The sequence below is a fragment of the Tenrec ecaudatus genome, chromosome 8, assembly GCF_050624435.1.
Source record: "Tenrec ecaudatus isolate mTenEca1 chromosome 8, mTenEca1.hap1, whole genome shotgun sequence".
Classification (NCBI taxonomy): domain Eukaryota; kingdom Metazoa; phylum Chordata; class Mammalia; order Afrosoricida; family Tenrecidae; genus Tenrec; species Tenrec ecaudatus.
In genome coordinates this window covers 7,675,001-7,696,747 of record NC_134537.1, presented here as the reverse complement: position 1 = coordinate 7,696,747, position 21,747 = coordinate 7,675,001, and the positions used below count along the sequence as shown (strand labels likewise).

Below are 21,747 nucleotides of genomic sequence, written 5' to 3'. Positions count from 1 at the left end.
AGAAATGCAGGGCACTGGCTGGGATGAGTGGCTAATTCATTTTCAAATCAGGAAAGCGTTACCGCTTTCTGTGGGCTAATTATTAGCCTTCAGTATGTCTAGTGTGTGCATTTTGCCAAGTTCTGTGCTATTAGAAAACTATGAATGCATTTAATGTTACAAGAAAATGGTGCCTAACAGGTGTCACTGGAGGATCTTTGACCATGGACCTAGTTTTTTGTTGTTGCTGTTTTTTAACAATGAGAGATGTTTGTGTTAACTCTTCACTGAAAGTAGTGATTCTTGGTCTTGCATGGAGGAAGTGAACTAGACTGCGCCCCAATGCCTGGGTGATGATTGTCGAAGGAAAAGCCGAATCCTATCTGCTCCTATGATATTGGTGGCATGTTTAACTTACATAAATGGCCATTTTCACATGATTTCACTCGTAGGTCCGTAGGCTATTCTCTGGATTCACCTGTACAAAATTAATGTAACTCTTAAGCATGAAAGTGGGGCTAGAAGGTCATCCATTCTCAAAGGCCTGAGAAAGAAAATTCGAAATGAAAGCCATTGCTGTAGGGCCATTCTGCAACCCCACGGGGTGCCCGGGGCTATCTGCCTCACCTGCTCTCAGGAGCAGCTGGAGGGTTCCAAGAGACAGCCATCACCCCAGGGCTTGAGCGCTGAGCCACCAGCAAGCACTAGGTGGCAGTAAACACACGGCAGCTGTAACACTGGATTGCTGAGGTCTGGGGGTGGGCGATTCTTTTTGCCTTTATCCAATTTCAGACTACACTAAATTAAGCTTAAAAAAAACTATTAGAATGAAAAAACGTGAGTAAAAATGAAAGTCTCCTGACACTGTGGATGTGACCCAGAAGAGCTATTCAAGTACAGATCCACCAACAATTTGTGAGACTATGATAAATGAAACCAGCCTGAATTTAGGATGAAATTCTGAAAAATTGTGAGAGAAAGTGGTCTTAAAATATTCTCTCTCTCACACACACACACACACACACACACACACACACTGCCCAACAGAATATGCCCTATTTATTTAAACCTATTTTCCACCAAGTTTGTGAGTCCTGTTAGGTGCTGCCTAGCTGGTCTGACTCTAGCGGCCCTCTGTACAATGAGGCTTGATGATTGATTTTAGCCAGCGAGTGGACAAATGTCAGCCAGTACAGGTTTGGGGTGATTTAAGATCAAAGTGCAAGGTTTGATAAATGGTCACCATCTATGCCATATGCTGGCAACTCTCTATCTAAAAGATGCATACATTTTATTTGATACCCCTGGTGCCCTGGTGTTTGTTTATTCTAGCTTGCCAGAGAATAATCATAGGCACTGGGTAAAGGGAATGATCGATCCCTACATTTTAATGTGTTGCTTGACTGTTAAGGTGGTGTTAAGAGGGTCTTTTAGTTTGAAAACGGTCTCAATGTTAACCTTTTCTTAACATGTAGACTATGAGGACCCTCAACATCACCTGTCCAAACCTGTTCAATCTGTAACGTCATCTTCGTTTGGCTAACAAATTCAACTTACACAGATGCTTTTCGGATACTATGTGCAGCAAAGGAAAAGAATTTCTGATCAACATCTAAAAGGCCTTTTTTTTCCCATCGGATGTTACAGGTGTGTGCCAAAAAAATACGCATTGCATATACTGGCGGCTTCTATAGCGGCTTTTAGCATGAAGGATACCTCTAACCTCTGGGCTCACGAGTCCTGGTCATGTAGCAGTTACCCGCTGGGCTGCCAGGTCAGCTGCTCTAAACTACCAGGTGCTCCAAGGGGAAGAAACAATGCTTTCAACTCCCCTCAGGAGTTAGGGCCTCTGGGACCCCCGGGGCAGTGCTCCTGGCCACCGTGGTGGTGTGGGCGGGAGCCCACTGGACAGCAGTGAGTTTGGGCTGGCTTTGTGCAGGAGCTCAAGATCAATGTTGAAAGTGCAGCAAGCTGTTTATCATATCTGAGCAGATGAAACACTTAAAAATTCCATAAATACTAACACTTGATCTAGTTACATGGGAAAAAAACAACCTGAAAATATGATTTTCTTTTCAAACTAATTTTTAAGATTTTGCTTCCTTATTTGAAAATATACTTGCAGATGAAATGGGGAGGGGGAGAAACAAATCTTACAAATAGAAACATGTTAGTTTGACCCAATGAATCCTCTGTAACCTTCTGAATTAGAATTTCAACATGATTTTACAAAGTTTGAGGGAACTCAACCAAAAAAACTTGTGTTTTTAAATTATGTATAAACTTTCCACTTTTTGGATTCATGACAAGACCAGATGGCACTGAGCTGAGGTCTCAGAGACACTAGAATAAAATTAGTTAATTTGCTAATTTTTCGGGTTACTGCTAACACTTTTCCTGAGCTTGATTTCGCTCTGACATATGAAATCCGGAGTTTAGAAAACAAAGCGGGGTCCTGACAAATGTTCTGAAGTCAAAGCAGCAAAAGCAAATCATCACGTGTAAGTAAGGCAGTGGAAAGCGAGCCCTTATTCTGACACCAATCTGTGCCAACAAATCCCACCTTTGCAGCGATATGGCCCACATGGACAACCCTGGGGGCGACAAGCACATTAGAACTGGACACCCCCTTACAGAAGGGTCGCGGGGAGGAGACGGGCCAGTCAGGGTGCAGTGTAGCAATGATGAAACACACAACTTTCCTCTAGTTCCTAAATGCTTCATCTCCCCCACTAACATGACCCCAATTCTACCTTACAAATCCAGCTAGACCAGAGGATGTACACTGGTACAGATAGGAACTGGAAGCACAGGGAACCTAGGACAGATGATTCCTTCAGGATCAATGCTGAGAGTGGCGATGTGGGAGGGTGGGAGGGTGGAAGGAGGGTGGAGTAGAAAGGGGGAACCAATTACAAGGATCTACATATAACCTCCTCCCTGGGGGACGGACAACAGAAAAGTGGGTGAAGGGAGATGTCAGACAGTGTAAGATATGACAAAATAATAATAATTTATAAGGGTTCATGAGGGAGAGGGGAGAGGGGGGCGGGAGGGAGGTGGGAAATGAGCTGATACCAAGGGCTCAAGCAGAAAGCAAATGTTTTTAGAATGATGATGGCAACAAATGTGCTTGCCACAATGGTTGCATGTATGGATTGTGGTAAGAGTTGTACAAGCCCCAAATAAAATTATTTTTAAAAGAATTATAGTATAAACCTTCAACAACAACCAAAAAAAGAACAAGTAACACCAGAATCTCATTTCTCTGTACAAGGTTTATCCTTGGCAAGCATAGGCAATGCTTCCTTGTTTCACGGTCTACCAGGCTCGCTCTCACCACCATCCAGTCCCTGCCGACTCACAGCTACCCTTGAGGACTGGGCAGAACGGCCCCTGCAGGTTTCCGAGGCTGTAGCTCTGTATAGGAGTAGAAAGGCACTTCTTTCTCCCATGGAATGGCTAGTGGTTCTTAACTGCTGACCTGAAACTTCACTTCCGCAAAAATTATAGCCAACTTTAAACCAAAACTATGCCTTGAAGTCTCCTTACACCAAATGAGAGCTTAAGTTAGTTTTTAAAGTCTGCCTTCGGGGCTGTTAAGGCACAGATAGAACTGCAAGGCGGACAACGGCTCGAGATACACTGTCCCCTTGCTGGGGCACACCGACCCAGAGGACAGCACTGGGCCACACGGCGGGCAGTTAGTCCCCCACAGGGGGGTGAATCAAGAAGGGAACATAACAGATCCGCAACAGTAGCAAAGACAAGTCACAAAGCCCCCGATGAAGCCCCAAAATAGACTTCAGGCTAGGAGGGGCAGCTCCCAGCATCCCCCAGCACCAGCGGGGAGGCAGTTATAAAGGTCAGCAGACAGACCTGGAATTCTGTATGCCTCCTGGGGTTTTCTGCTAGCTATGATTATTTTTTCTTTTTCTATATTCAATCCTTTGTTCTCTTTTTGTTTTGTCTCTGTTGTTGGTTTTCCTACCTGTATAAGATAGGCATGGGAAGCAAGTTCAAGGAGAAGGCATGGGGACCGATGGTCTGGAGGTACTTGAGGGGAGGCGGAGGTCCTGGGGGTGTTGAAACAACAGCAATCTAGCTGAGAGGGATCACTAAGAGGCAGAAGGGTGAGCGTGATGGTGGGGCAGGAAGAAGGTAAAAGGAAACAGAGGAAAGAACTGGGAAGCAAAGCTATGGAGAGAGGTATAAACATATGTGTGCACATATATAAATATATTAATTTAAAAATAGAGGTATTGGCATGGATACATATATTTATATGGCAACACATTGAGGAAGCAGACGGACGGACTTTGGGCCTCTCCTCAAGCCCTCCATCAATGCAAGTCACCTTGTTCTAACAATTTGGAATTCTGTGATGCTCACCCTCTCAGCACGATCACTGGAGACAAATGGGTGCATGAACAAATGTGGTGAAGAAAGCTGATGGTGCCTGGCTATCAAAAGATATAACATCTGGATCTTTTTTTTTTTTTTGTAAATCATTTTATTGGGGGTTCATAGAGCTCATCACAATGCAACCATATATCCATTGTGTCAAGCACATTTCTACAGTTGTTGCCATCATCATTTTCAAAACATTTTCTTTCTATTTGAGCCCTTGGTATCAGCTCATTTTCCCCCCTGCCTCCCCAACTCTTCATCCCTCACAAACCCTTGATAATTTATAAATTATTACTATTTTTTCATGTCTGATGTCTCCCTTCACCCACTTTTCTGTTGTCAGTCCCCCAGGGAGGGGGTTACATGTAGATCATTGTGATCAGTTCCCTGGTATCGCTACTCTCATTATTGGTCCTGAGGGATTTATGTGTCCTGGATTCCCTGTGTTTCCAGTTCCTATCTGTGCCAATGTCCATCCTGTAGTCTAGCCAGATTTGTAATGTAGAATGGGGACCATGATAGTAGGGGGGAGGAAGCATTTAAGAACTGGAGGAAAGTTGTATGTTTCATTGTTGCTACACTGCACTGACTGGCTCATCTCCTCCCCACCACCTTTCTGTAAGGGGAAATCTAGTTGCCTACAGAGGGGCTTTGGGTCCCCACTCCTCACTCCCCCTCCTTAACAATGATATGATTTTTTTGTTCTTTGATACCTGATACCTGATCCCTTCAACACCTAGTGATCACATAGGCTGGTGTGCTTCTTCCATGTGGGCTTTGTTGCTTCTGAGCTAGATGGCCGCTTGTTTACCTTCAAGTCCCCACATAGGAGGAAGTGGGGGAGAAGAAGGGGGTAATGGAACAGACTACAATGATTGATGCATAACCACACACACTCCCTCTCCAGGAGGATGGACAAGAGAAACCATGGGGGAAGGGAGACAGCGGTCCGTGTGAGATATGAAAATCAAAATAATTTAAGCAAAAAAGTAAAAAAGAAAAATCTGCCTCGATCATTATGATGTTCTTTTGGTCTTTTTTATCTCTATGGGATCAAATTGAGGTCAGTAACGTGAAAGATCACTTCTCGGCCATTTGTTTAAGATCAAGTGGTAACTTGAAGATTAGAAGGAGCCTGGTGCTTATGTGAATGCGGGATAAACAACTGGGAAGTTCCCTGGTCGCACTGCTGGAAGGACGGCATCAGTATCACTCACTTGTCTCTTGAACTGACACATTCTCAGCAACCACAACATAAATACACCCAAAGTCCTGTGGGGCCATTCTACTCTGTCGCACGAGGTTGCTTTGAGTGGAAATCAACCTGAATGTGCCCGGCAACCACGCCTGCTGAGGTTTTGCCCTTGTGCATGAACTTGAACTCAAGTAACACCTCACACTCCTGTGTCACAGCAGACTGGAAGTAGCCAAGTCCCATGGGTCTGTGGACTGAATACTCCTTAGGTGGCCAGGTCCCCCTAGTGATATTCCCAGGAGTCGTTTCCAGCAGGAACTCTCCACCAGCGTGGGAGCAACTTCCCCTTGTGAAGAGTCTGCTGCTTCGAGAAGAACTCCTCAGGAAGTGCTCGGGCGTGTAAAGAAGTCAACGGCCGAGCACAGAGGGAGCTCTGCACACCCATGCTCACCGCAGAGCTGTGCATAGAGCAAGACGAAGGAAAACACCTGAATGCCCACCAGCAGAAGGTGGATAAAGAGTCGTCGGTGCACGCTCACAGCGGAAGGCTGTGCCTCACTGAACACATACACGGTATGGAACCACAACACACTTCATGGCGTGGATGGTGGGAGAGGGACTGTTGATAAGCGGTTTAGACTGTTGAATACAAAACTGATGACCTGAAATGGAAAATCCCAACTCACAACTGAGTATGTGTTTGAGAGAAAAAAATGTTCATGGAAAAAAAAGAATTCAAAGCTAATGGGATTTTCCTTTCTCTCAGTTCCTTAGATAATACATCAGCTTTGAAAAGAGCTCTCCAAAGTCCTATTCCGTTCCCCAAATTTTACAGCAGACCCACTTTTATCTGCCAGTGAGGTTGCATCAGGCCCCGCCTCCATGAACCACCAGGCCTCTGTGCATTTTACCAATGTTTGTTCATCAGATTTGCAATGTTGGTAGACATTGTGATGAATGGGCTTGTCGTCATTGTTTCCATTCAGAAATTCGCGATGACTGTTGACGGACACGAGGGACCTGAGGGAAATGTGACCTAGACCCATGGTGAAACGGGTAAGAGCGGATAAGGAACTGCTGCCTTGGGATTCGTTTGGGAAGTTTCCTTAGCAGTAAAAAGGAACACAGGGTGTTTGTGATTTTAGGTCAGAGAACAAGAGTGTTTGGTAAAGAGTAATGACAGAAGGATGCTTGCTCTTTTGAGTCCCAGCGGATAAAATTGTCCCCTTCTATTGTCAGCACCCAAAGCATAAACATGGTGACCACCACCCACCAGAGCAGAGGGCAGACATGCTGCCGATTCCTTGGCAGCCGAACTTCATACAAGATCATGAGAGGTCCTTTCTCACCTCTCATTTTCCTAAGATAGAAAGGTCCCCTCCTTTCTTTCTCCTGCAAGGAGACGGGGCTCTTTTTGTTGGACCGATCCATTCTCTCGCCTGTCCCTGAGCACCTGTCTCATGAATTGGCTTCCTCTCGGAGGGCAGCAGCACTGTGGACACCAGGCCCTTCCTGGTGTGGACACCAGGGTGTCTTTCCCTTCCCTCCCAACGGCCTTCTACAATGACTCTTCAAAACACATGTTCTAGGGATATCATTTACCAGGAAGTCAAATCATATCAAATACGCAAACAGAGTTTTAAAAAAAGGAGCAAAGCAGAATATACCATTTAGCCAACAACAGACTGACACAAGATAGAATTTCTTTTTCTGGTGAGTGCCAAGTCCTGGGTATGTCCATTATTGTCTATTTAAACAATCCTGCTAAGTTCTTCCTCAAACAAAGTCCCCTTCAACAGTTACGCTTTCGAAATGACTGAAAATAAGGGGCTACAATCTTCCTGGCAATTTGGACCACGGGCAGCAAAATATCCCTGCAGATTTGCCAGATGGCCAGTACTTAACAGTCAGGAGGTCAGAGGAATCCATGTGCGGAAGAATGAAACGCAAACTTAGGAGGTGAAGAGCGCACCTCAGTGGCGGGGACTCTGTGTGACCTTGCAGCATCCGCGCTCTACATTCTGGAGAGTGAGGAGTGTCCCACAATGAACTTCAAGGTGGCAGCAAATGGGACTTCATTCCTTCTCAAAGGTATTTCTTGGGGCTGTTTGCTTAGGAGAGCAGAAGTGGCATTTGCTCCCACAGACACTTAAAATACACATTGAACCTGCCATCGATAGAATTCCATTTCCAGCAGGATTCGACTACGCATCACTGGGCGGGGTTGCTCACTGGCTGACAGTCCCAGGCTCGCTGACGTCCCAGGGACTGCTCGGCAGACCTGGGCAACAGGCAAGAATTCCCAGCCTCCAACCTTGCCTGAACTGCTTGATTTCTCACCAGTCAATGCAAGTTGCCAAATCGCCAGGCACCAACCCCGAGCGATACCGCCGCTTTAGAGTAACAGAGGAATCTGGTACAGAAGCGATTCAAAACTGACTTCAACTTTCACTTACCTCGATGGCAATGACAATCAGAATTAGGTCCACTTTTGAATCTGGAAAGACTGCGTTCACTTGAGGGGACATTCCGATCAGAGCGCAGTTAGTGACCACAGATATCACACTCATTGTCTCGAAGGCCAACTGAGAGGAGAGAGAGAGGGAGAAGAACACGTGAAACAACTGCAGTGACGGCTTCCATACGTCCTCGTCCTTGTTCTTGGGACCTAAACTCAAACAGCGAAGGCAAGGACAGGCTCTCTGTTTCTCAACATTCCAAGCACATTTGAAATGTTTCCCTGTCATGCTGTGGTCCTCTTTAGGTGAAAACACGATACTGGTAGAATGTACTGCTATTCTGGACATCTCTGGATTGAGTTTCCCGGAGAAAAGCATTATCTTTTCCCATTGAGAGGGCCAGGGACTTGCAAAGCCCTCCTGGAAGAAAATACTGTGAAAATCACTTTATTCCCCTCTAAAGGGAGTCTATCGTCAGGCTGCTGATGTAAAAGTCTCACAATCAGAGGCAGGAAGACTGCACAGAGAGTTGACTTTGTGTGACTCTCCTGCTCCTTTCTCTCGAGACACAGTTGGTAGATCAACACTAAACCACTCATCCAATGAGGAGGATCAGTGGGGTCCCCCAGGTGGTCATTCAGGGTGCTGCTCCCCCACCCCCAGGGACCTCCTCCCATACCTGCCTACAAAGAATCCCTCCTGAGGTGCATACTCCATTTTCATCAGAGTATGTGAGAGACACCATTGTAGACTGCTGCTTCAATGTAATAAGCAATATCCATATCTTAGATGATATAGATACCAGCTTAACAAAAAAAACCCTGGTTCATAACCTTTCCACGTTGAATTACGACATTGTGAGTTGGAGCATTTTTTTTTAACTGAACAGAAACCTTCCGTTTTTTCCTTTCTTTTCCCTTTACTATTTCATTCTCAAGAAGAATTCGTGATAGAAGTTCAAAATACCCACGGCCACAACACTGTAAGTAACACAGCAGAAACTCTGCCGCCATGGGTAACGGTGAAGACCCCAGCAGCAAGGAGAACCACAGCAGGTTTGTAGCATGTGCACATGAGATCACGCATCCCTGTGACGACGTGGTCATGGCAGCTCAGACTGGATACCACGGAGTTGGTGCCAACACATAGCAACCCTGTGGACAAAACAGAACACTGCCCCCCAGCCCCAACCTGGGCCACCCCGACAATCATGCTGACATACATTGTTGCAACCACCATGCCAATCCATCTACCTGGTTGATGGTCTTCCTCTCACTGACCAAGCATCGTGTGCTTTTCTGGGACCTGGTCCCCCCGGATAGTATGTCCAAGGTACATGTGGTGAAGATTCAGAAAGTAAAGTAACAGAGCTTTAGCCTATAACAAGCACGTGTATATACTAAGCTTCTGATACACTGATATTTTTAATTATAAAATTATGCAGAGACATGGCATAGCTTAATGGGCGGTCATTTTGATGTCACTCTGGTAGTGTCAGCCGGGCGTGACTTGCAACCCCGAGCGATGCCACTAGTTCTGGTCAATGTTCACGTGAGGCAGACTAAAAGCCCAGCCTCTTTTATTCGGCCTTTTAAGAAGTCCGGCCTGCTAAAAAGACGGGCACCTTTACGATATTGAGCCTTCCCCGATCAGTCAGATCTGTCTGGTATGTGACAAACCCCTAAAGCTTGCCGTTAGCTCTTGTTGGGGCAGGTGGACAACGGCGGCCTGTGCTCGGCGAGGCGAGGCGGGTGTGATCTCAGGGGCCCCAGGAGTACACTGGAGGTTTGCTGGCCGAGGGTGGCAGGCAGCAGGAAAGGCAGTTACTCCACGTGATTTCTTGCCGAGCAGGATGAGCTGGGTTTGCACAGAGGAGCCGGGGACTCCAGGAACAATGAAAGCGCACGCCGCAGCCTCCTGAGGTGTGGGCTAGGGATTGGCACAGCAGGTCATCCAGCTGTCCCTGATCTACAGGGTTTCAGAGACTGTGTGGAGCTCTCCGAGAGGAAGCGTGTGGACGGAAGGAGTGAATGATGGTGGTAGTCCACCTACACCATTACTATCTAAAAACTCGCCACTGTCGTTCCTTTGGTTCCAAGTTCCAGATTTTAACGTGGTCTCGTAGGATTCGTACACGTTGACAATCTTACTCTTAGACATTTTGTCACTTTCGTTGCAATGATAAATAAAGCCTTTACTTCCATACATCCTCTACTGGTTACCTGTATGTAATAAAACTGCTTACTTCTCTTTATCGTGTACCTTACTGCGTCTTCCTTTATGTACACTTCCAGCTGACTCTCTGCGTTCTCCTAGGCACAGAATCCAAGGACCATATCCCCTCCCAATAGCTTTATTTCCTCCTTTCAAGCTTTCACACTCTTCTTTCCCTTGTCCAAATGAGTCCGGCAACTAGTAATGCCAGCAATGAGCACGGCATTATCTTTTAATATACCAACTGCTTCAATCTGCCATTGTCACATTTAGTAATTTTAGGGCATTTTAAAGTAAAGGTGATCTGTGATTTTACTTTAACTGACACTTTCGTTGAGACGACCATGAATCAATATGCACACTCACAAGCTGTGGCACAGAGGAAATCCCATGTATCTTGACCAGTGGGGACCTGGTAAAACGGCAAAACCCCAGTAAGACCAGAGTCCTCAAGTTGTGAAAAACAGTAAGTTGGGCTGCTGACTGAATGGTTCGAAGTTCAGGGCTACTGGAGGCACCTCAGAAAAGACTGATGACCTACTTCTGAAAAATCAGTCACCGAAAATCCCTATGAAGCAGAGACACCTAGGTGTAGGAGTCAACTTAATGGCAACTGGCTTATAGCACCACAAAAGGCTGCTGGCTGGTGCTCACTAGCAGAGCCCATTCCATGCATAGTGGTCCTATATAGGGGACAGCATAGAACTGCCTCTAGGGGGTTCCAGACCTGCAACTCCTTTTGGGAATAGAAAGCCCCCGTCTTTTCTCCTGTTGACGCTGATACAATCCATTAGTCGTAGATGTCCCTACTCTTACTTGTGCTCAGGCGTGTGTGTACGTGAGTTCCATCCATGCACACGTAGCTTTCTGCACCCATCCCTGTATAGAGGATGCGGTAGGAGTGATGCACCCCTGCATCCTACTGTCCTGGTGGAGCACACCCCGCCTCCTCGGGGCTCCCGGTTGTTGACAACGACTCATCTCACGTCTATTTCTGAAATGCTCAACAATGCTACAGAGAATGACTCAGTAGGTAACCTTGGGGATTGGCACATTTTATGCCTTGCTGCTTCATCTCAGTTGTTAGGGCATCAATAGTTTCTCCCATTTTATGAGCAGGACTTATGAATCCGAGTTCTTTTTGCCGAATGGTACTGTGAATCGAAATTGGTTCAATAGCAGTTGTGTGTGGTGTTTACTCCACGGTATGTGGGGACCACCGATTTTGTAATGATTCACTTCCTCAAAGACGAGTTCTAGGTTTGGGTTTATGACAAATAGAGCTGCAACGATGTGCGGACTACTGCGCGACTCCTGCTTCTCATTTCTGTGTGATGAGGGACCAGGAGAGCAGTGCGGGGCCGACCGTCCTTGCACGTTTACTTTTACAAGTGACCGCAAAAACTGTTTTGCGGAAGGCAGAATCATTTCACATCCTACAGTCGCGTGTGCAAGACCCAGTTTCTCTGTCTTCCTGCCAGCGTGGGTGCCGCCCTCTGTCTAGACATTCGGATAGGTGTGCAGGGCTAGCTCACTGTGGTTCTCCCCCTCACTGGCCGTGCAGCAAACATGTGGGGCATCTGACCGTGTGTTTACTTGAATGTCGTCTGTACATCCCTTTAAGTGAAATGTCTGCTCATATCTTCCCCCTTTTCTACTTGGATTGTTTCATTTTCACTGTCGAGCTCTGAGAGATCTTGTTATAATCTTTGTACAAATCCTTTGTCAAATACACGATTTGCAAATATTACCTCCCAATCTGTAGCATTCTCTTTAATTTTCTTAAGATGGACTTTCACAGAATAAACTTGAAACATTTTAGTGAGGTCCAATTTACTGTGATTTTTTTTTAAATGAATCCTGCTTTTGGTGTCAAATCTAAGAACTCTTTGCCTCCCCTGCAATCTGGCAGATTTTTTCCCCTCTCTTTTATTTCTCCCTAAAGTTTTATGGTTTTGCCTGTTACATGTAAGTTGGGATGTTAGCATGAGGTATGAGGCTTGTTTTCCATTTACATTTTCAATGCTTTGATTCATTTGATGCCTGGCTCACTTTCCTTACTGTGTATTAGTATTTTAAGGCTACAAATTGTCCTCTAAGTCCTATGCTAGCTGGTCCCACAACTTCTGATCTTATTTTCCATATCATATGTGCTAGGAATCATGCAGTTTCTGATTTTATTACCTCCTGACCCAAGTGCTCCCTAACTCAGAGTTTATTTTTGATTTCTAGGGAATGTGAGCTTTTTGTTTGTTATAAGCTCCTAGGCTTGACTTCATTTGTTAGGAAATGTGGTCTATGAGATTTATACTTTGTGGGTTTTAGACAGGTTCTCTTGTGGGTTAACATGGTCACTTTTTGTGAATATTCCATGGGCAACTGAAAAGGTGTCATCTTTACCTTGGGTACACAATATGTCATTAGAATTACTTTAAATTGCTTTAAAGTTATGCTGTATTTTTAAACACAGATGAAAATGAAGTCTAGGACACTGTGTCACTCCAGAGAATAAGAAAGTGTGAAACATACAGTAAATGATGTGTGTCGAGAGTCAGGAGCTGCCTTGAAGGGGGTCCCACTACCAAATCTGAGACAATCTGCACAAAATAATGAACAGTAATAAACTGTAAACCATGGGGAAAATAGTACAAAGGCAAGTAGTCCTTACCAATGACAAATGGATGACTAGGTGGATGGAGGATGGTGGAGGAGCAGGGTTTTTGCTTCCAAACAGAACGCCAAGTGTCATTTCACTGTGGGGGACGTTGCTTGTTCTTGGATTAGAGAAATTAGCAAGCACCCTTGGATGCTGCTCCTCCCAAGGAAACATTTTCATGAGGAGCAGGTTAACTGCATGGTTTGCTCATTGTAACTATCCCTCGGCTACCCAACTACAAGGGTGAAAGTTACAGAAAATGGAGGAACAGGGCACTATCTTGACAGATGAATAAAACATGATAAAAACAAGGAATGGTGTATGCCCCAGGGCTCCAGATACAATACCTGGAGAAAAACACACAATCACGTGCCAGAAATGTGTAACCCGAATCTATGCAATAAGGAAAATTGAAAAATTCAAATGAAAAAAAAAAAGAGGGAGAACTGTATTGTTCAAGATGGTCAGTGTCATGAAACATCTGGAAAGGTTGTAGAAATGTTGCAGGTCCTGGATACTAGAGCTTCAAACAATTAAACGCAGTGCATGACCCGAGACTAGATCTTACAATGGAGGAGGAGAAACAAGTGCTGAAAGGGCGTTATTGGACCCACTGAGAATTGAACACAAATCGATTATTCTATTCTATTATCAATCACATTATTAAAGTAAAGATGATGCTGTGGTTGAGTAAGACTGCCGTTGCTCTTTGCAAGTTGGAGGATATCATTTTTTTTAAGTTTAAAAATAAAGACCCATGATGAATGTAACTTAGCCCACAAAGATTCAGGAGAGACAGCATATGTCTGTGTCTGTCCGTCTGTATCAGGGAGTCTGTCTCTGTGAGCCTGTGTCAGTCAGTATGTATCTGCGTGTCTGTGTCTGTCTGTCTGTCTCTGTGTCTGCCTGTCTGTGTCTCTCTATCAGCCTATGTGTGTCTATCTGTGTGTCTGTGTGTCCTTCTAAATATGTTCTGTGTCTCTGCCTGCCTGTCTCTGTGTGCCTGTGTCTGTCAGTATGTATCTGCGTGTCTGTGTCTGTCTATCTTTGTGTCTGTCTATTCTATCGGCCTGTGTGTGTGTGTGTGTCTTTCTGTCTGTCTGTGTGTCCTTCTATCTGTGTGTCTGTGTCCTGTGTCTCTGCATGCCTGTCTCTGTCTGTCTGTGTGTGCCTATGTCTATGTGTGGGCCTGGATCTGTCTGTGTGTACCCATCTGTTTGCCCGTGTGTGTGTGTGTGTGTGTGTGTGTGTGTGTATAAAAGACCACATCAAATAACCACCCCCCCCTGCTGGGCAGTCTCTTCTAACCCCAGCTGGCCCCACAGAGTGGGTTTCTGAGGCAGTACATCTTTATAGGAGTGGGCAACCTCACCTACTCCCAAGGTGGTCTCAGACTGCCAACCTTGGGGTCACAAGGCCAACACATACCCCACCAGACCACCTTGGCTCCTTGCAGGGAAGTAAAACAGAGACAAAGTGAACCAGGGATGAAAGCAGTAAACTGTTCACAACAGACAGTGCTTGGCAGAGGGCGCTGTGGTTATTGTTACAACTTTTCTGTAGATTTAAAATAATTTCCAAATAAAAAGTTAACAATCCATCCTTTTCCCTTCCCAAGTTTACACCGTTGCTTTCCGATCTGCAGATCCAGGGTCTGACGGTTTTCTGTTAAAAGTACTTCCCTCTAGACACAGACCACAGACTTGAAGTCGGAGGCATTTGTTTAGTTCATGCAACAGGATAAATTTCTTGAGCAGGTCATGCGGCAATCAACACATGCTGCTTTGCTGTTCGGAGCCCTGGTGGCACCGTGGTGGCACAGTGGGTGCAGTGGTGGCACACTGGGTGCAGTGGTGGCACAGTGGGTGCAGTGGTGGCACAATGGGGGCACAGTGGGTGCAGTGGTGGCACAGTGACAGCACAGTGGGTGCAGTGGTGGCACAATGGGGGCACAGTGGGTGCAGTGGTGGCACAGTGGTCACAGTGATGGCACAGTGGGTGCAGTGGTGGCACCGTGGTGGCACAATGGGTGCAGTGGTGGCACAATGGGGGCACAGTGGGTGCAGTGGTGGCACAATGACAGCACAGTGGGTGCAGTGGTGGCACAATGGGGGCACAGTGGGTGCAGTGTGGCACAGTGGTCACAGTGATGGCACAGTGGGTGCAGTGGTGGCACAATGGGGACACAATGGGTGCAGTGGTGGCACCGTGGTGGCACAGTGGGTGCAGTGTTGGCACAGTGGTCACAGTGATGGCACAGTGGGTGCAGTGGTGGCACAGTGGGGGCACAGTGATGACACAGTGGTCACAGTGGTTGGACAGTGGAGGTACAGTGGGCCCAGTGGTGGCACAGTGGTTAAGCCCATCAGTGGCTCAGTGGGCGAAAGCTGCAGCCATCAGCCTGTCACTCTGAAACTTCCCTTGTAGCCCTGACAGGCCACTAAGGCAGTTCCCCTGTGCTGCAGGCTGCAGTGAGTCAGAATCAACTCGAAAAGCTGGTTTGGGTGGGGTTTTGCCACCTGATTACTTAAGCTCCATGTTGGGGTTTCACATTTGAAAATGATCTTAGAGATTACATTTCAACCCCCTGCCAAATTCGTCAGCAGAGAAAAGAGACACCCAAAGAAATGTGCAAGAAGTCACACCGAGAAAATGAGCTGAGGGCACGCTGCGAGCTTGTGATGGAGGAGCACTTGGAATCTAGTGTTCCCCTATCTCTCTTCAAGCCCATCCTGGTCCCCTGCCCTGTCATCCACTGGCTGGTAACCCAATCACACAGTCTAATTTGTTTATATAAGAAAAAAATGAATTCTCATCTCACATACGTACCTGCCATACACCAATACTGGCAGAAGGTTCTGAGAAGGGACGTTTGAAGACTCTGCACATTTTTAAGGCATCCGAATTGACTTCAGTGAAGTTATTTAACACAGCAAAGACCGCTGCTAATGGGTACACACAGGAGAAAAGGCTCACATAGCCAAACTGCAGAAACAGCTCCAGATAATCATCAAAGGTGCCCTGGAAAAGTAAACCACAAGAAGAAAACAGGCCCTGGGTTAATAGCACGTCCTATGAGCAGACTTTCCAAATACTATCTCCAAGCCACCGGTCTCCGCCCATTTAACGGCCATCAGTCTCTCCACACTCCTTTCTCTTAGAGCCACGGAGGACTTGTTCACAATGGAAAGGTGAGATTCTGCATACGCCCTTGAAATCAAGAAAGAAAAAATGATTTCGCTGCTCATTTCATCGTACCTATTTGCTAATATTTTTCTTAAGGCAAATTCCAGCAAAGACAAAGACGTCTGTGGTTAACGTAAGCAGAACGTGCCCAGCTTGGCTGTGAGAGGTCTTGCATCCTCCACTCCTCACCTCGCGGACGCTCAGCAGCTCGTTGGGACCCGCCCTGAGAAGACAAGGGCAGCACGGATGGTGGTGATGCCACTGAAATTGACGGCACGAGGGCTTCCCACGCTCACGCCGTCATAACAGCAAGCGTGGGAGGACAAGCATTGTCCTCGTCAACTCTGTCTCCTGGAAATCACCCAGAAATTTGAAATAACCAGGAAAGTATATGGTATAAAAGAAAGAAAACCACTGAACAGTGCACCAGGACAACAGCAACCACAGAACCGGAAGATGGCTGTGTGAGGATGCGGGTGCTCCCCAAACCACAGAGCATGGTGACCACGGTGAGTGTGGCAACCCTTTGGCCAGGAGGCTCCCGAGGTAGAGTGGGATGCCCCCGGCACTTGTGGTATTGCTAAAGAGCTCAGTAACCCTTGCACAAGCAGGGCACAGCTGGTGTCAAGGAGGCATGCCTAACCTCCATATCGCATAGGAATCAGCCTTGAGCTGTTGATCTTCGTGTCAAGGTCAAGGGCAGACCTCCCAGCACCATTTGCACAGGCCTTATCTGGCTGGCAGTATGAGTGGGCAGCACCTAGGAGCTTCCTCCCCACAGCCCTGTGTTCCACCCCTGTGCCTCCATCACGCCAGGCTGCTCTGCTGGTAGTATTTGCATGTAGATGTTTCATCAGAACCGCTGAGCACTTTTGAAGGACCCGGTTTTGGTCAACCTAGGGCGTGCTGGAACAGCACGCAGGAAGCAGTGGTGGAGATAACAGAAGCAGGCCAGCACTCGTGGAGAATAAGAGTATCCTAGCCCAGACACACTGTAACTCTATCAAGTGCCAGGCAGCCCAGCCCACCTCCAAGGCTCAGGATCCGTGCACGTGCACGCATGCACAGGAAGGCTGGACCCCATGGGTTCAAACTGTGGTGGTGGCAGAGGACACGGAGAGTGCGGGGGACCACCAAAAGGACAAACAAATCCTTCTTGGAAGAAGTACAAGTGGGATGCGCCTGGGAAGCAAGGGTGACGAGACTTCACCCCATGTCCCTCAGCCGTGGTGTCAGGAGGGACCGGTGTGTGGGAAAGGACGCACTGTGCTTGGAAAAGTGGAGGGGCAGCAAAAAGAGGAAGGCTCTCCACTGGCCGGATTGGTGCAGTGGCTGCGACAATGGGCTCTAAAAGGTACAGGACCAGGCCATGTTTCCTTCTAGGGTGCCTGAGGGTCGCGATGAGTCAGAGCAGACTTGACAGCACCTAACAGCACGCAGGAGCTTTTAGAATAACGTAACTGTTAAGAAGAACTATGCTATTTCTGTGAAATCATGATTACTTTTACCTCTCACTCACTCCATATTGGAGAACACTGTCTCGGGGTCCAGGTGGGCAGTTCCTATGCTCCTCGAGCCTCCTCTGCAGAAGGAGCCCGGCTCAGAGCTCCCTTGGCTGGCAGTGTTTGTTAGGACAGACGCGAACACCGCAGAGAGAGAGCAGAGCGAGAGAAGCATGTAGGCCGGGCAGGTTGTTCTGTAACTCCACCTGCTCTCTCTTCAACACTGTCCCGAGTGCCTGCTGAATGCCTGGCTCCGCATCAGAAGAGAGATTCGTGAGAACTACCACAAGGACCCCACCCACAGGGACTAAGGGCGGGGGAGCGGCGTATGAAGACATCAGGACACCCAACACTGCGAGGCACACAAAAATCTCGGCTGAGAGAGCTAATCAAAAATCAAGCACTGGGAGAGGCAAAGCAGGTGCCCGTCACAAGCAACAAGGGCACACAGGTCTGGAAGAGGCTGCTTTTGTTATCTGCCCACCCTAGTGCAACAGAACCACAAGTGGTCACAGCCACGCAGGAGAGAGGAGACAACAGCGTTCCTCTCGCCCTATGTTACGGCCTTGTCCAAAAATGAGAAGGCAACTTGGAAAGGCCATTCTGCTGAGAGACACTCCCAGCTGTGGTTCGGCAGAACTCAAGAGGCCCCTTGAGACTGGCCCTGGTGCACGGACCCTGAACTTGTAAGTGGGAGGGGACAACACCCAGTGAGCTTGGAAGAAGAGTCCAATCCCAGAGAATGCAGAAACGTGACATCTTTCCGGTGAGACCCTGAGAGAGGGCCGTGAGAACCTGTACCCAGACCTCTGACCCTTTCTAACTGTGATACGAGATACATGCATTCCTTTAGTATTTGTGCGCGTGTTTCCTCTGATACTTTGTGTATAAACTTAGTGTTTCTGGTCAATATGTGCTTTACGTTAATACTTTGACTCATCTTCTCCCCTAAACTCAGTAGTGACAGAAAAAGTTATACATACACACACTTTTCATGAAAAGACGTACTTGCCACTCAGTAACAAGAAAAATGGAAACACTATGAGATGGTAAGCAGAATAGGCAGGTTCTAAACCCAGAGAAGCAAAAGACACCCAACCTCCCTAAGTTTAAATAGAACCAGGATGACTGAGCAAAACCAGGGCCTGACACAGTGCTCCCCCCTCCCTGAAAGAGGGCTGGGGAAAACCACAGGAGCTGCCCAGTAACATTTGCTCATCAACAGCATTTTACCCATTGGATCTGTGCGTCTCCAACATCACCCCAATGTGGGAGCTGGGCTACAAAGACCTGGTGTGGGACCAGGCACTCGGAGGCTCAGGGGGGCAACTGCACAAAGCAAGCCCTGGATAAACTGGGGGAGAGAGAGAGAGAGAGAGAGAGAGAGAGAGAGAGAGAGAGAGAGAGAGAGAGAGAGAGAGAGAGAACAAACATCTGCTCCACATGAAAGCACCACCTGAAACTTCTCAGTGCAAGAGACTATGAAAGTCAGCCAGGAAACTCAATCAACGGGAGGGATTTATTCACGACAGAAAGCGGGGACCGCGAGGGTTATCAAAGCCATGCACCCCCTGAAAGAACTGAAGGGGATTTTCTATCCAGCAAAAGGCCTGTCAACAAGGGAGGACGTGAAAAACAAGGAGCCCGGAGGCAGAGTGGGCTACTTGCTGGGCTGCTCACCACAAGGCCGGCCGGCAGCCAGCAGCCACTCCTCGCGAGCAGAGACGGGGCACGGGGCTCCCGGGAAGATGTCCAGACGGAGAAACCACAGGGCAGCTCCCCTCCGTCCGGCAGGCTCCCTACGAGTTGGAACTGACTTGATGGCATGAGTTTGCTTCTGGTTTAAGAAACAATATTCTGAATCCACTGTGACCCTCAAACGCTCCGAATTCTAGAAACAGTGAACAGAGCCATTGCTGCAGGAGAGTGTGCTGGTTTCATGATTACATCTTATAAGATCTTAAAGGCGGCTGAGGCTCTAATGGTCTCTTTGCAGTTCCTAAAATAGCCCCGAAATGATCTGTCTTCAAAGGAACTGGTTTACATGAACAATAACGCGAAGTCAAAAATGACTCATCTCATTGGCATTCCACTGTCAGCCATGGTCCCCAATCCACTGCTTGACCAACTGGTGAGCTTGAACTGTGATGAGCGAGCACTGCTTACTCATCCCCTTGGCCCTGTCCACAGCCCTGCTCAGCCTTCCATCGCCATGCCTGCAACAGCTCTCTCCACCACCTCCCATTATTCCTGGCAGGAAGGCCACACAAATCACCACACCCACACAATACCATCTCTAGGCAAGTGTTCAGGCTCAAGACAGTAGAATTTCAATGTACAGTTCCATCTCTTTATTTTCCAAGTAACTCACAATAAGAAAATTGGTTGGAAAGTCCTGAAAATCGTCGTGTCCGACATAATGAGCACACAATGCGCCCATTAGTTATGAGTGTAGTAGATGTTTGATTCGGGAAAACTCGCACTTACCAAATAGGTCGCCATTTCTTTTTCCAGGACGACTTGCTCGTAGAGTGTGGCATCTATACCTGCCTGTAGAGCCTGCAGCTTTCTCTTCACCTGTGCGCCATGCTTCTTTTGAAGCCAATGTGGAAGAAGAGATTCTACAATTTGGTTAATGATCTGTGAAGTAATCAGCAGAGTGGCCAAGCTCTAAAGAAAAGTATATGAAGACTATTTAGTAACGTTGTTTAATAAAATCATAGCAGGCATACAAGTATGTGACAAATAAAATGAAATCTCCACAAATAATATACTATAATTCTATTGAAACTAAATATTGAGAAAGCTAGGAATGAGAATGATATTTAAGGCCACGTCAAAGCCCCGCTGGCTCACACACACAGTTCAATTAATGAATACATTTTTGCTGTTAGGTTAGAATTAGCCTTGAGAGGAATAATCCATTGGCTTTTCTGCACCATGTGATCATTCTTACAAATGAGTAGCATCGATTAATTTGCTTTCATCTGAGTGAGATGGGCAGGGTAGTTGCTGACGTTTGCTGTTTGCTAGTTTAAAATCAGTCCTAGAAGTACACAAAATCTAACACGTTATTTGGGATTGGGGTGGGGGACTATTATGAAGACAGCTCCATCACCAGAACATGGGGAGCCACCTCTAAATTCTAAAACTAAAAGACACGTTTTTGTTACTCCCACTCACCTGACGCAAAAGCTTCATATCCCTCAGGACAAAGGCAATGTAGAAAAGCGAGGCGAAACAATTCAGAAAGTTGAACTGCCAAAAAGAAGAAGATAACACTTAATACCGCTTTATGGCCTCGTGTTACGAATACGATGGTAGCATCTGAACAGGTGAGGAGGGGCTTCTTGATGATGCGGATTGCTTTCTGCGGTCTCAGCACTCCCCACCCCCGAGTAAGGGCAAATCATACAGGAGACGAGTAAAGAGGAAGGCTAAGGTGGGGCGAGCAGAGCAAAGTGGACTGGGGCCCTGGGAGTGAAGGGAAACCAAGACTCAGCATTTCACAATCCCTAACCTGGCCAGGATTACCCAACCAGGTAGTTCAGGTGCACTCAGCTCCACCCACCTCCCAATGCAGCCGAGTCTCACCAACACCACCAGGCAAGCACAGAAGAACCAGCAAGGGGGGATTGACTGGGAGCCCCGCCAATGATAAGCAATCAAGAGACATGTTTTCCTTCTCCACTGAGCCTGACGATTCCATGCCATTAAGAAGATACCAAAATGGTTAGGTAGGAATGGCAAGAAAGACCTTGTCAGAATAATAGGTTTGGCTCAGCCCAGTCCATCCTAGCAAGCCTCTTTGAGGTCATGGACCTGCAGCTCCCCTCCCCCATGGAGTCAGTGGAATCACTGGGCAGCATTGGCAAAGGAGGCCCACGCCAACAAAGGATCTGAGACTCCATCCCTTATCAAGGGACACCTGCGCGACGAGGTGGCATTAAGCAAGACAGATTTTGTCATACTGATTTGCTTTTTGATAGCATGAGCCTAAGCCTTCCTCACCCTGATACAGAAACAGATTGGTAGCCAAGAGGCACCAGTAGGGTAAATCAAGTCCTAGCAGGTGCAAGGTCACGGAAGCCGCTTTGCCTTTGTGGGCCGAAGACCTTCACCCCTCCCACCCAAAAGACAGCCGAC

The 21,747-nt window shown here is 47.1% G+C and overlaps 1 protein-coding gene across 5 annotated transcripts in view; it reads right to left on the bottom strand.

Annotated features, from left to right (window-relative positions):
* Positions 1-21,747, bottom strand: part of ANO10 (anoctamin 10) — a 222,140-nt gene that overhangs the window by 141,447 nt on the left and 58,946 nt on the right. For all 5 annotated transcript variants that reach the window (XM_075555985.1, XM_075555984.1, XM_075555983.1 and 2 more), the window contains exons 8-11: positions 20,785-20,859; positions 20,089-20,271; positions 15,743-15,934; positions 8,041-8,169 (exon numbers count right to left, since the gene is read on the bottom strand). In XM_075555985.1, the coding sequence (XP_075412100.1) occupies positions 8,041-8,169; positions 15,743-15,934; positions 20,089-20,271; positions 20,785-20,859 (579 nt within the window). The remainder of the gene's footprint in view (positions 1-8,040; positions 8,170-15,742; positions 15,935-20,088; positions 20,272-20,784; positions 20,860-21,747) is intronic.